This window comes from Manacus vitellinus, unplaced genomic scaffold (genome assembly GCF_001715985.3).
Source record: "Manacus vitellinus isolate BGI_N305 unplaced genomic scaffold, ASM171598v3 scaffold_30_pilon, whole genome shotgun sequence".
NCBI classification, from domain to species: domain Eukaryota; kingdom Metazoa; phylum Chordata; class Aves; order Passeriformes; family Pipridae; genus Manacus; species Manacus vitellinus.
The window spans coordinates 4,001,587-4,017,839 of record NW_021940291.1 but is presented as its reverse complement, the minus strand read 5'-3'; the positions used below and the strand labels follow the sequence as shown (position 1 = coordinate 4,017,839).

At 35.7% G+C, this 16,253-nt stretch overlaps 1 protein-coding gene across 7 annotated transcripts in view; it reads right to left on the bottom strand.

The window, feature by feature from the left end:
- Nucleotides 1–16,253, bottom strand: part of SOX6 (SRY-box transcription factor 6) — a 263,816-nt gene that overhangs the window by 144,176 nt on the left and 103,387 nt on the right. For all 7 annotated transcript variants that reach the window (XM_018076030.1, XM_018076033.1, XM_018076032.2 and 4 more), the window contains one exon: nucleotides 1,852–2,024. In XM_018076030.1, coding sequence (XP_017931519.1) covers nucleotides 1,852–2,024 — 173 coding nt within the window. The remainder of the gene's footprint in view (nucleotides 1–1,851; nucleotides 2,025–16,253) is intronic.

Below are 16,253 nucleotides of genomic sequence, written 5' to 3'. Positions count from 1 at the left end.
GACTGAAGGAGCGGAATCTCGTGTGCAAGTGAGAAAGGTAATTCAAACAGAGCTAGCAGTCCATGGCCCCAGGTAGCCCAGGGGCAGGTCCTAGGACCTCAGGTGTACGTCGTCAGTACCCTGGTCAGCAGTAGTCTCTATGCTTGGTAAAACAACAATGGTAACAGTGCTGTATAGAATATTTAAAATGTGTGTGAGAGCTGGAGTTACTATTTTTAATGAGTAACACACCAATTGTGTGATCCCATCTTAGAAGTGTAGTGTTTGTAACTAAAGATAAGGTCTCAGATTTATGTCCACATTGCCCCTGCTGCTAAAATCTCAGAGAAGGTAAAAGGTTATCACAATGTGCAACTGCAGAAAAGAGTTACTTGTCATTTCACATTGAAATCAGACAGAGCATGGAACCACATCACAGGCCATTGCCTCTCAGTGCTGTGTTGCTTTTTCACAGGTACAGAGTACCTTATGTCCAGAATCGTCTGGAACTGCTGGCAACCTGGCTGCAGCTTAACGTGGTAAGCTATAGCCAAGGTAAGGAGGAGGTATTCGTTTACATGTGCAAAGGCACTGATCTGCTGGAGTTCTGACTGCCTGGGAGCAGCTTTTTGTACCTGTATGTACAACGTAGCACCGTTTGAATGGGCATTTCCTGATGAAAACAAGAAATATACCGCGAAGCATCTAATCTCAGCGGTTCCTCTAAGATGGAGCAGTGCTGTGATAGAAAATGCACTCAGGACCCCGCGACGCAATTACCATAGCATCGGCTTGATGTATAGGCTTGACACAGTAAAGTAGGGTACACAAGCACCATGTGGCTCAAATTCTGAATTTTATTTGCCTATCGGTTGAGCTACATGCTCGCTTCATTGAGCATGACAACCTAGTTTTAAGTGTCATTTAATTTTCATTTTGAAATATAATTACAAAGTGTTCACTGTAAGATATCACTCGTCTGCAAATGTGTCAAGATTAATTTGTGCTAGCTTATTCACAAGTGTCAATAGTTAATTACTGTGTCATCTCTAGATGGCTAAATGACATTCTAACTTCTGATTTTTTACAGTGTTCCTTTATGTTATTTTCCATTAGGGGATGAGTCCATATTCCTACATGTGGGCAAATACCCAAGCACATAAAATACCAGACGTCACAACTCATTAAAATCAACAGAGCATATATTGCTGTATATATCCTATAAAATATATTTAACTGAAAAGATAATTCTAGTAATAATGTCAGATTCCTAAAAACCACACATTAATTTGGATCAATCTGATCTAATGCCTAGGGGACTAGTGTGTGGGATCACTGTTGTTGCACTTTCGTTCAATGAGAAAAGGACAGCTCTTTGGACAACTGCATTTTTAAAACAAACAAGCAAAAAACAATAATAAAAAAGACAAAAACAAAAATACAAACCCTTCACGATCTGAGCAAACAAATCAAACCTTACTTGCAGAAGATATTTGAGGGCTTGAGGATGTTTAAGGTTTTTTGTTTAATTATTGTCTTGTCAAAATGAGAAAGAGTTAAATAATGGTTATAGTCTGGCTTATTTGTAATTCTCAAAATTGCATCAATGCAAGAAATAAGAACTGTGAAATCTAACAAATTAATCTTTTTTCTAGGAAAGAAATTATTTTAATATCCCCCTCCACTCCTGCTTTTTTTTTTCCTCAGGATCCTATATATTTCCTCTTTCTGGAAAAAAAAAAGAAACTAACTTCTGAGAATATTTAAGCTCTTTTACCAAAAAAACCATGAAAGGAAACACCAAGCAGAACAGTGTTTTTGATAAGCGTTCTGCAGGAAGCATTTTCACAGGTTTCTTACTTGGAGCCTCACCTGTTCTTGCTGTTGGCGAGCAAGGTCCATTTGCTGCCGTTGTTTTTCAATTTGTGAGGCTGCCAGCTTTTTCTGTTCATCATGGGCAGCCAGGAGCTGCTCCCGTAAGCTGATCAGCTGGGTGATCATAGTAGAGAGCTGTCGCTCTTTTTCTGCCAGGCTTTCTGGTGTACCTAAATGTGCAAGAAAGATATAATGTAAATATGAGAGAGACAATAGTTACAAAGCAATATTTATTAAAAAGAAACAATAAATGGCTGATTCACCAACATTATTATTTCAAACAGCAGCTTGAATATATATTCGACTAATAAATCTCAAAAGAATCTAACACATAGCTTTGCTGTGCTCTGAGCAGGGGAGGATGCAACAGAAATTGGAGCAGAAAAGATATAGAGCATTTCATTTTTTTCCTGACAACAGTAATTAATGATACAGTTTGTACAAATCCCTATATCTTTTCCATCTAAACCTGTCTACTGTGATAAATACATTCAGAGTTTATTAGACATAATTTTCCTTCACTTTATATTTTTTTTTTGTTTTTACCCCAAGTATGTACAAATTGTAAAAACATAATTTAAAAGATGCTGTTTGGTGGGAGAAGCAGTTTAATAGTTTATTGATCATTTCTCTAAAACACCCATATATCTGGTAGGTCATTTAGGTAAATGTAAGCCTTGGTTGTGGAACGTGTATTAAGAATGAGCTTTATTTGTCCCCAAGAGAAATGGCTAACCTGAGAAAATGGCTTAAAAATTTTCATTTAACTTTCAAAGTTTACTCTACAGAGAGCACTTAATTAATATGAAACTACGGTACATTTATTCTTTGCACTAATGATGCTTAATGGTCTGTTTATGGGTAAATTGCATGGGTCTCATAAGTAGAGAGTACAGGGTCCTTTTGCAAGTCAATCTGAAAATATCACATCTTATGTATAAACTTATTACTCTGTCAGAAACAGCAATGTCAATTCCTGTATTTGAGCCATACACTGCATTTTCTTGTGTGAGCATCACAGCTGTCTATAAGAGGTAATATAATTACAGTAAGATAGCAGTTCAGGAATATTGGAAGAGGATCTGAAAGAATTTTACAGTTGTAAATGGGATAAATAAAGGAATTTTAGGTTGTACAGGAGAACTGAGAGTTGGAGAAGAAAACCAAATCAAGAACTACTCAGGTCTGTAATCTGCCACAATTACATGAGAAGTGGCACAAAAGAGAGGATATTTGCAAACTTCCTTTTCTCAATTCACAATGGAGGACTGTGATAAAAAAGTCACAGGATTTTTGAAGAGGAAGAAAATGTGTGAGGAACAAGACCTGGGAGAGAGTGGAGAAACTGTCACCAAAATTATGACTCCACCTTCTTCCCAGAAGGAAGACGGATATCTTCTAGGGCAGAGAAGAAAGAGATTGACAGGTTTCATAACGAGGGGGAAGACAAAGCAGACTTCTGCTAAGCAGGTGACAAACCCAAGATTCTCTACTACTTACACTGTGCTATGATGGGACCAGTATGATTCTTACAGGGAATTTCACTTGCAAAGGCAGCATACAAGAAAACCTCTGGCTATAATTGCTTTATGAGGAAAAAAAGAAACTGCATGGCTTAAGCAGACTCACAGAAACAAAAGGTACCTGGTTTTCTGTACATTTAGTAATTGCATTTAGCAACAAGTCCTGAAAATATTCAATTTCTTACCCATTATTAACTATCTTAGTTTTGAGAGTTTCCAACAACCTGATGTTTCAGTACCCTCTAATGCCTAATCTTCATTCAGTATGCATGTAACACAGGTCTCCAGAAGAGGAAAAATGTATAACTTCTGTTGTGGTAGAAATTTTAGAAAGGGTTAGTGATTTCCTTACAAGAAGTATGATGGATGCATAAAGTTGAAGCTGAAGGGTACTCTACTATTCAGACAAACTCATTGCAAAACCTTAGTGTGATGTGCACAATTGAAGCAATAAAAGCGTTCTGTGCAAAAAGCTCTTTCAAAAAAAAAAAAAACAACAACAAAAGATTTTTGAAAGCAAGCTTGGGCAGGTATGTGGCCAGGAAAATGCCTGCACTTAAGGTACTGCCTTGGCAGTATCCATTATCGTGCACTGAGCTCCACGCTGCTGACATCTGTTCAATTGTCTGCAACTTCAATATAAACTTACCTTAACCCTCCTAAACTCTGGTATTCAGTCTTGAAGATTTTTCATGATGGTCCAAAGGTTATTTAGGTGGTTTTGAATGTGCTATTGTATACTGAAATTCATTTTCATGGCTAAAAAACTGTTCTGCCAAAGAAAAACTCCCTTGCTCATTGTGACTAGAAGAGATCAACCACTCCACCTATTTTAGAAAGCCAATGGGAAGCAACCTGCTGCCTCAAATGATACTTATTGCCCTCCACTGCCACCTGGGAAATGACAGCTTGAGACTTTCACATCTGTCAGGCAGCTTTGGCATTGTAATGCAGGCCCCTGAGCTTACAGTCATAAAATATTTTACACACCCAAAGCAGATATTAATCTCCCACTCCATTTCCATGTTATTCTGTACAGCTCGTACTTGCTTCATAACATGAGTAGAAAGCTACCACAAAGAGTGTCTGCTAAGGCTACAAAATACAGTTGTTCTGTTATGATTGCTTAGAACCATTTGATATAGTTGCCACAAATGTATAGGGTCGTTTATTTTTTCTTTTTTTTCTCCGATTTTTTTTTTTGTTTGTTTACAACAGCAGGCAGAAGTAACTGTTCTTATTCAGGAATTCATAGTAATTGTTTTTCTTTCCTTTTTCCCCTCAGAGAAACACATCTGAAATAAATGACCCCATTTAAAGTACTCTGCTCTTTAATTTGTACTGTGCTATGTAATCCAACAACAAAATAGAACTGATGACCACAAAATGTACACTGTGCTCCTGGAAAATAATGAGACCTCCATGAAGCTTCAAGACACTTAACCCAGCAATGCTCAAGACAAGAACAAGCATAAGATGAGAATGTTCTTGTATGAACAGTTTGGGGGGAGGTATAATTTAATTTTACAGTGGAAAATCCCAACCATTATTTTACAGTTTAAATACCAATAAAAACCAACTTGCTTGGAATGCAGACCAGATTGAGCTGATCTGGCTGGGCCAAGAGAGGTCATCAGTAGCTGTGTGCCATCATCATCTGTTTTGCATCCACTTACTTCAGCAAGCAGTGAGATTCCTAAACTCATTACCAGTAAATAAACTTCTGCTAAAATATCTTTCTGACTAAAAATATCTATAAATAAAATAAAAATACAGCTATCTGTAAAATATATTTGCCATAAAAAGAGATAAAACAAAAAGCTTAGTAAAAAATAAACAGTAAATATGCCAGCTTCCATAAAATATTATATACCACAGCTCGCTCTCTGTTCTAATCCTATTCTCTTACTCCAAAGACAGCAGTGCATTTTTTCCATGGGGTCTTCCTTATCCCCAAAACACATCTGTCTTGAGTTTCTCTCAGATTTGTCAGGTGGATCAGTGCTCCCCAGGGCCTGCTCCATCTGAAGTATTTTAATTTGACTAAACACCTGATTTATTTTATCTCTCCGATGAGAAAGGCAGTTTGTCTTAATAGAGCCTGTCAGCCTACAGTCCCATTCACAGCAATTTACAGGCAGCCAGGGATGCTGGAAAAGAAGAGTGCTGTGATTCTGTATTTTATCCTCCTCCAGAAAGCACCTAAAAGCAGCTATTCACTGCTACTGCATGTGGCATTTTAGAACTGAATTAGCTTTTTATTCAAGTAACTACACTTGTTGTGAATAGCTTATCTGTAAAATTGCTACATTCACTACTGATTTTATTAACCTTTGGCTCTATCACAAAATGGTCTTCAGTTAGGAAAGACCTTTAAAATTGACACATTTTTCTTAGGGGCCTTTATTTCAGTGACTTCAGATCTACTGAATTTGATCCATTGACTCCCCTTACCAGCAGTATTTAAAAATTTGAGTGTTGGTGTGAAACTGATAGTGTTTAAGGGCCTCATTTTAAAATGAAAATGTGACAGTCTCATCAAAAGTTCAGAAAAAATTGTTATCATTTTTGATAGTTTTTTGCGATAATAATCATTAGCTGAAAAATAACTTGGTTGTAGTAATATTTTTTTTCCTTGTGTGCTTATTGTTTTATCCTTTATTTTGGATTTCAGCACAAATTGAGATAAAATGGTCAGACTGAAGAGAACTATGGCATCAAAGAGAACTTTTGAGAAATTCTGGTCATAGGTCAATCCAACCAGGAGTGAGAAAATAAAAAGTAGCTATAAATCTGCTGAAAAAGAGAGAAGAGTTCAACTTGTGGTCTAAAATTACATTTAGAAAGAATTCTGCTTCTGGCAAAACCCTACCTTTTAAAACTAATTAGAATACTACATGATTTCTGGTACATAAAGTAATAAAAAGAGCATCATATATCTTAAAATGCAGGATGATTTGTGAGGAAAAAAAAAAAGTTAAAAGTCTAGTAATCTCTAGATATAGATATATAACTATAGTTTCCCTATCAGTCACTGGTTTACCACCTTACAACACTCCTATTACCTCTTACTACATATTCAGTCTATATACAAATGTAGCTGCCTGTCAACAAACGCTGGAGGCTTTTCAATGTTAAATTTTGCACTGTCCTTGTGGCAAGCTGTCACGAGAGAGAGGCAGAGTAACAGAATAATAACTGCTGGTAAGAGAAAAAAAGAAGCAGAAATAACAAAAAATAGACTTCTAGGTTTACATAGTATAATTTAGACAGATCTCTTTGACACTCAGGAAAAGAAAACTAGATCAAACCACATATTCTATCAAATGAATAAAGGACAAAATACTGCAGTCATAAATGAGCCAAAAATTTTATAAGCATGAACCATAGCTTGCCGAAGTAGGATTCTTAGCTGTGACATGAAATTACTGTGGGTTCTTGAATGTGCTTGCCTTAGTTTCCCAACATGTACACAATCTAAAACACTACCAATCAGAGGGTTTTATGCCTGGTTAGTTAATGTTTCTGAAGTGCTTTGCGATCCTTGCATGGAATCTCTACACAGCTGCAAAGTATTATTGGTTCTCTTGAATTCTGTGATTAGTGTAAAGCATGACAAATATCATCCTTGTTTATGCACTGCATCTAAACTAACTTTTGCTCCATACACTTACAGGAAATACAAATTAATAAATCACAAATGATTACTCCTGTTATGTTTCTAGAACAAACACATAGTGTGACTTTTATGAAATCAGGAGACAGTAATGCAAGAAAGAAGCATGGACTTTGCCAGAAACTAAGCAGGGCTTTAAATCACATAACTGCAGTTCCAAAGTATCATCATCCAAAGCAATTCAACCAACAATGAAAAATGATTTTGAATCAAGTTAAGCAATTTCAGCTTTTTTTTTTTAAAGAAAAAAAAAAGCCTTTATGACTCAATTTCTCTGTTAGGTTGAAGGCAGTTTTTATTATTTTATGGACATTGTTTGAAAAGAAAGCAAAAACACAATGCTGGATATAAAAGAAAGTGTATTTGATCTTAGCTGCCCAGAGATAACCTGGTTAAACCATTCTGTCTAACACGGCAGTCTGCAGCACACATCAGATGGGCTGTGATGTCTCTACTTCACAGGCTCTGTCCAGCATTTAGCATTTACCCTTTTTTGATTGGGTCACCTTTTAAATGCCACAAAAGAGGGCAGCAAAAGTCAACAAAAATAAACAGGAAAAACAGAAGAAAGTAACAATCTAATGGAAGGGCTTCGGAGATAAAAGTCACTTTGTGAGGGCTGCCTGACTAAGGAGCCCCCTTGCCATTGCAACAGCATCTAATTTGAGTTCTAACTCCAGCAGCAGTTTAAAAAGCTTCCACTCTAAAGGGCCCCAAGTGTATCATAAAGATAAAGCATTTCAGTAGAAAACAGCCACAAAGACCTCTATTATCTTATCAGTCTTTGGTTACAACAGCTGAACCAATATGACTAAGTTCTGAATGACTTTTTTTTCCCCTTTCTTTTTATAACACTAGAATACTGGAATTTCTTTATTTCATGATCAGTTAGCAATTGTTGTTGTTCCCATATGCTACTGTCCCGTTCTTAGTCAATAAAAAGTTTTATAAATGCTTCCATTGTGCTTTGTAGCATCCCAGTGCAGAAGGCAGAACAGCAAACACGTCCAGCATGCAAACCACACCAGATAGCTTCTCTTGTGAAGGTGTGAGATCCCTCCTCTCCCTTATTTCTCAAAATGATTCTACATTTTAAGCTTTGAGCACACAAATTCTATTATCACACATCCATGAACAGTAATGGGAATTAAGATTAAGAACTACTAAAAATGTTCTGGGGAGAAAAAATCTGTTTGTCAGATTTTGAAAAACAAAGAACAGGTTAAAGTAGCTATGTTTATGAGAAGGATGAAAATGTCTTACTGATAATCCACAGGTTTTATCCTAGTTTCACATGTACTAAACCTGAGATGTTGAAACAGCTTCTTAGGTGGGAGCAATTTGAAACTCATAAGAATTACAAAACAGCAGACTTTTAATGCAATCCTATACTTATTGTAGTCCAGACTGTCCTTCTTAGATTGCCTGTAAAATTGCAGGTAGCTGAGTGAATACGAAATCAACTCAGTGAGGCCATACTAACCCTTCATTTTCCCATGTCACTGTGCCCACAGACAGGTGAAGGAGAGGGTAGGGACCCACAGCAGCAGGGCTTGTTGTCCTCCATCCCCACAGCCACCTCCTTGGCCCTGTGCAAGCTGAGCTGCTGGCAGGTTTCACAGCAAACATCAGGGTCCTGCACCCATCACCCTTTAGTTTGCATCATACAAAGTCTTTCATCCAGTCCACACGCACACTTCCTGCACAAACCAAGGAAGGCCCTACACGTTCAGAAGACCGATGCACATCCAGATCTCTTCCTGACATTGAGCTGGAACAAAGTCAGGAGTCCCTGGGCATAATTGCCTTCACAATTATGAAGGCATGAATGTTCATGTTCAACTAAACCCTATTCAACCACTTAAAGTGTCATGATCTGTTGTTTTTTTCCTTTCTCAAAAGAATTTGAAGGATTTATCCTTTCTTCAGACTTCACAAATCACAGAACCGTTCACTCTGCATTAAGAAGAAGTAAGTCACAAGAATGTCTATAGTAATCAAAGTAAGACAATACACTCTAAAGAAAAATACTGAAGTGACTGGATCAACAGAAACTGTTCACAAGTTACTCCCAAGCAGCTCCACAACTGTCAAAGCAACCTGCTAGGCAAAGGTTTGGATTGAGAAGTGCCTGGTCAGCTCATGGAGCAGCACAGTGAAACTTTGCACCGTTTTTAGCGATGTGATGAATCTACAGTTGAGTTCTAAAATGTAACCCACGCCAGGAATGTAGGAAAGAATGTGATGTTAGCCAGAGCTTCAACCTCCCCCTCCTCCAAATCAGTGCCCAGCAAAAAGCAGAATTCCAACAAATCTCTTGGACTCCTTACTTTCTTTCACACACATGAAAATAAGAACTCTATCTGAAATAAGCCTTGGAGGACTTTAATTATGCTTAGAGATTTAGTTGCTATCTCATATATACAATTCTATTTTACTATTGTATTCTATTTAAAAAAAAAATTAAAAAATAGATAAAAAACCACTTCAGCTCATTTCTTAGAATTACTCTTGAATCCAGAAGAACTTGTAACTTTACATTCTAGATAATACTAGAAGTACATATTAAGTACATAATTCATACACGTGCACATGGAAGAAAGATGACGATTTTTTGAATAAATTATTTGTAGGGTTTTTCAGCAGCAAGTAGAGTGAGAATGCTTTAGTTCTTTCAGTGGGTTTCGAAATTTGTCATATATACTCAATATAAGCTGTTTAGACTATGTAGGAAAAGTGTGATATTGCTGGATATAAACGGAGAAAGACATATTATACATTTCAACTAAAAACTCACAGTCAAAATATTCTTGCTGCGTTAGAATACAATCATATAGCAGAGGCCACAGGCTAAGAGTTATCTGTACAGTGTTACAAACACTAAAATATGAGGTAAAGAGAAAAATGAGTAGTTTTGTTTTGTTAACTGAGAATACTGTTCCCAGGGCATAGCACATCAAAATAAAATTAACACGGTAGTGTTATATGGAGAGTAAAATTCATATTATTAATATTATTATTGATTCTAATGCTCAATTCCCATGCTTTAAAGTAAAAAAATTTACAAGTGAGAGAAAAGCTCGTCCGTACATTTAAGGTACTCATTCAGGACTTGAGAGCTGACAAAATATTCTGACCTTCAGTTACAGTTTTTTCCCATTTAAATACAGATGACAATACTTCCCTAGGTCACGGAGTGGGATGGAGAGGAGGATGTTATGCTGAGGACAGCAGCAGTAAAGATTCCAAAATGTGTTTGTGGGCCATACAACAGACAGAAATAGTATATTTAAAAAAAAAAATCCAAAGGATAGAAAATGTATTGAAAATAAAAAGAAATTATAAACCAAAAAATCCTGAACAAACAAGAAAACAAACAAATGAACAAACAAAACAAGGCAAAAAAAAAGATCTAACCATCACATAATTATACAACAGTTCCTCTGCTGTAAAAAAAGCACACTGAGATGCCAGGAACTGTGCTAATAAGGGTAGCAGAAATACTTAAATGTCACAGTAGGAATAAAGTTTCAAGATCAGAACCTTCTCTCTGCAAACATCCCTGCGTAGATGATGCTTATCAGCTTTTTTTGTGGACATTAATACTATGAATTAAAAAGCACAAGATTGGTTTCATTTTCCCTATCAGAGAATGCACATTAAACACAAACAATAATAGCAGGCCAATATTATGTCTTCCTCAAGGAGATGAGGAAGTCATAAACAGGGTTTGAAAGTTAAATCCTTAAAGTTTTCTCATTTGCAAGGGCTGTAAAACTAATTTCAGTCCAATAGTCCTGCAATGATTTAAGTTGTCTTGTAATAAAACAGGAGAAGTCTCATAACAAAATGGAGATATCCAAAGTTTTTCCTTCTGATAATGGGACACAAATATTAATATCAGAAAAATCAAGTCCCTCAGCAATGATGAGCTTCACTGTTTATTTCTTCTTTATTACACTGGAATTAACAAATCAGCAAGTCTAATTCTCTCTTCACATTACATACATGTAGATCAAAGACTTCTATTGAAATACCCTGTATTTACAATGGCATGAGAACTGATCTCCATGTTCCTGTGAATAGTAAGTGAAGCCAGTTTTTCACCTTCCCTATTATTTTATCTCTGAACCAGATCCAAACCACATGAATTCTCTCATCATCTTTGGCTGAATTTTGTAGTTGTCAGAGGACTAATAGCAAACACGTTGAATAGAAGTCCAAAAAACCTCATCTCAGTTTCTAGAAAACTACCATATTAGGTAGGTAGAAATGTTAGTAAAGAAGTCTATATATATGTATATTCTATAGCATCATCCCAGTTTTAGATCTGAGACTGCTTTGTCCTGAGAGCATCATTTACATAAAAAACCTGGGTACTTAGTATTAGACCTTTTAAATGCACTTTCTTAATAAACTCTTTCCATGAGCTGTTTATAGCTTAATGTGAATCTATAGATGTAAAACTGAAAATGAAGTGCTTACACGGAGAAATACTGTCCAACCTTTCACATCAGATTCAGAGGAATCCTACACAATGAAATTTTGTCCTAAACATTATTTTGTTTGCTGGATAATTCTTTAAAATTTTATTTTTTGCTTCTGATTCCTAAAATTTGCTGAATGAAGTTCTTCTGCATTAGTAGTTTTACTATATATTAATTAAATTAAACAATGTTTTAGATGTTTGAATTGAATAAAAAAATCCCTAACTTTCATTTCCAGAAAAGAAGAAAAAATATTTTAGTTCTAAGTGAATTTTTGCACCTCTGCCTTGATGTGGAGCAATGGATAGTCTGATATATGAATGCTAACCCACCTCTAATATTCGTACAAAACATTGCAGTAAAAGGTATAAGTAAGATACTTTTTGTAACATCCTCTTTAAGCCGTGAAATGAGATTTTCTTTTGCTTATATACAATCATAGGTAGTGTCTTCTTTGGAATTACAATGTTGAGAATCACAATTGATAACAGTCTGGAATAAGTAGGATCTTATTAACTAGCACAAAAAGATTGGAAGTCTGCCGAAGAAAAAAATGTAATTGGAGAATTCAGGACTGATTTTGAAATTGTTCCATTTCATTGATTGTTCTTTCCTAACAGCACACAGCTGAATAAAAGTAATTTTGTTTCCATATTCAATTTTAACTTAACAAGTGATTTCTGGGTGCCATTAATCTTATTTTTTCATTTTGTAAACATGATAGAATTCCAAGTGATCTATACAATTTTTCATTCTTTTAAAACTAGTATTTCTTCCCGTGTAAGTGCAAAAAAGCACTTGTTTGGAAGGAAGAGCTCTCCAATTAAAACTTGTATCTTCAATCACAGGGATGAAGTGAAAGTCTGTTCTATCTAATCTTATTCTGGAAAGAGAATTGTATATGTATGTGCATAAAAGTGACTTGAAGGAACCTGAGTTTAGAGGAAGTTAGTTTTATATCTCATTTGATTAGTATAGTTCATATGAAGCAGATGACACTAATTTCCCTACCTAACAGGAGTCATAGTTACTTGTGATTTCTTTAGCTGATTATTTGTCTTTCATTAAAAAGTTCATGATGTCAAAGAAGCTTTTTTTTTTGTTTTTTTTCAGTCTACTCCATTGTCTAAAATATAGATTAATAATGAAAGGAGAAAAAGAATTATACATTTTAATTAAGTTACACATTCTAAAAGCCAAGCTACAGAAAAGGAGGGTATAAAACTCTTTTTCTGCTTTTTGTCAAAGTATTTGCAGAAATAACGTGATTCTTCCCTTTCAATAGTGAGGAATACTTCACATTATAAAGTCTACAAATACATACATGGGCTGATAGTAAGAAAAGGTGACAGTTGAAGTTCATGCAGCTTTTATGTGTCCTCCTGCAGTAGGACACGCGCAAATCAGGTGAAAAAACCGTCTCATCACTGTATCTTCCTGTGGGGCCAATCTAGTTCTAAGGAAGACACTGCAGTGTCTTACACTGAGCTGACCACCTGTGTGCCAGGAAGCTCTGCACTAACAAAGATAGGAATGAATTCTTTGTGTGCGAGAAGGGAAGAAATCCTTTCCACTGGCGCCACTGCAGCTTTCTTATTAAAAGGCTGATCAATTTACATGTTAGGATTCAATTATTTGAGTTCATCTGCCTTAAAGCCAACACTGAGGATCCTAAACCAAAACACTCCAGGAATCTTGCCTCTTTTCCTCTACTGAAAATTGTAACCCAAATGCATTACTTCAACTGCATCCAGAATGCACAATATACACAGGAGAGGAGATGTGCCCCTGTGAAATGTACTCTGACTTCTGATGTCTTGCAGTTACTTTTTATATCTTGTTAAATAAGTTACTTCCATGAGTTTTTAGTTAGTAATTATTAGCTACACCACTCAGAAATGTCTAAATATAAATATGAGGAGTATTAGTACTGCAAGATTTATATACTTTAAATATAAATTTTAATTTTGATCTTAATTACATGTTCATCTTTCATGTCTTACAAATACAAACAAGTATATCAATGAAAAACTTATATTTGCCTCTGAAGATTTTTATTGCCTCTGGTGATAAGTAATGAAGAAGCAAAGTTTATTGCAAAACAAGGACATTAGCATAGCCTGTCTATCATAGAAGCTGTAAAGAAGAAACTTCCTACCTCATCTGAGAAGAGACAATTTAGTCAAAAGCCTTTGATATGTATGGAAAAGCAACAACATTTTATACATTTAGAATGTGCCCACAGAAGTCAGTTGAAGGATTTACACTTATTTCAGAGGGCTTTGAAACAGGTCCATTGATATGTTCATTAATAATGGCATTAGGTGGTCAAAATTGGCAGCTTCAGGCTTGTAAATCTGAATATTATTTTAAATTTAGTTCCTAATCAAAGCGTTATAAATTGAAAGTGCTACTTATCTGCTGCCCACAACCTACCAATCTGTAACACCAATTCAGCAGAGTGTATTAATGCTACAAATACGAATTATCTTATGCCTTTTGAAACAACCACCACCTCACTATAGTGGTATGAGAAACACAAAACAAACAAGTAAACTATGCTGGTTTTCCCTCAAGGTTTGTTTTATAAATAAATAATTAATTGGGGAAAAATGCATTCCAGAACAAATTAGAATTCTATGACCAGCTTGCTGTGCTCCCTTAAATATGCTACAAAATTATCAGACAAGTTTTCTGACTGCAGAAAAACCTCCTAAATCACATTAACCAGAGCACAAAGGGGGTGGCCTACATTTGCAGACTGAAGTTCCACACATATTCTAAGATTGTTCTGGTACAATTATGCTCTAACCACAAGCACGAGTGTGTTTAGCCAGATGGTTCTCAGAAGCAACTGAAAGTACAGTTAGAAATTTTCTTAATTCAATTTATTTGTATACCTAGTTGATCACAAACCCAAACATTTAACACAGCCCTTCGCTACAGAGTCTTTGGTAATTAAGTTCTTCACAGTCCTAAACCAGAGTGGTATCATGTTATTTGGTTGTGCTTTCATAGGTATTCTACTATTCAAACAGGATCATTCAGAAAGAAAACATAAACACTGTCTGTTCAAAAGACTTAATATAATCCAATATTCAAAGGCCCGAATTTAGCAAACTTTAAGCACAGTGTTATGATGGTTCACAAGAAACCTTGAAGCACTGGGAGTGTATAGGAAACACCAAGAGGTTTTGAATTCTGCTACAACAGCATTCTAATTCAATATATTATAAATAGACTGGAGATACATTTAAGAAATCAGTATCCTTTAAATATTTCTCTTTCCTTAAGACAATAGAACACTGTCCAGATTGCATTTTCATTACTTTATTTCTACAGCAACCACAATTTCAGCATTATTTTTCTTTCATAACAAGACACTAGAACTAAAAACACAAAGGAAGAAAAAGCAAGAGCAGGGAAAACATATTTCTATAGAGACAATTCTCAATTGGTGTTAAAAGTTAATCATCTTCCTTTTAGGTGTCCCATTACAAAAATAAAAGAGTTATATCTGGAAGAACATACCTATTGTAACTCAATGCAAAATTTCTGATGTGTTTCTCAGAAGCCTCTTCAGTGTAACTGTGATGCTGAGATAATATTAACTTACAGGAAGGCTAATTGTGACTGCAAAATAATTTTTAAGTTAATCAATGTATTTTGTGGTTATTTCCTCTCTACGAATTTTAAATAAACATCAATATTTCAATCTGTCTGCATCTGCAAAGATCTCGTGTATTTTTACAAGGGGTTTCTCTGATTTAGGTGTCTCTGGGCCAGGTTTTTAAAGAGATTTGGGATCCTTACTGTTGCAGATATACCTATGGCCATGTTTTCAAAAACATGTGAAGCACCTAGCACCCATTGACTCAGACATCTTACACTGTTTTAAAAAATGAGATCAATGTGTCTGAATCATATAACAACACCTTAGAAGTTTTCAATGAATCTGACCCCGAGATAGTTCTTCATATAATGGACATTAGAGCCATGGAATACCTTCCCAAAAGATGCTTCTGGCTCTAAGTCTTATGCAGGTTCAAGGGCAGACTGGTCAAGTATTTGGAACAAGGAAGAGCCATTCAAGATACACAAACCCCATCAGAGTCTGGAAGTCCCTGGAACTGTAAATAGAGGTGGAGATAATATTAGTGTGAAAGTATATGTTTTTCCTGCTCTTCCTCATTCCTGTGTGTCCATTTGTGATTCCTCCTGAGGTGAAATGGGCGTTTGACTATTTTCTCTCCTTTATGCCAAAGATCTCCTTCCCAGTTTTGCTCTGAGTACTTTTGCAGGAACTTTGGCCTTTCAGATACAGTACTTGTTGATTTTTTTTTTATTAAGATTTGTTTCCCCATTATGGAAATTCATACCTATGGGTCAACCAACTGTCTTTCCTTAACATAGAAGTAGTTTCATTCACTTTTCTGATGTGCAACACTAGCAAGTGAACATGAGAACCTGGATCTGTGTGATGGTGTATACACCTTAGGCTTAGGGCTGACATGTTTCAGTCAAAACCTAAAGTTGGTCACTTTGAGTTTCCCACAGGCAACAAACTTAGAACAAAAAAAGTTTTGAACTGCATACTTGCAGTAACTTCTAAAGTACAACCATCAATACCTTTTGCTATCACAATAATTTCAAGGTATCAAAATAAAGAGAAAAGTAAAGATAAATAGAAATATTGTTAAAGGACTGCTGTTG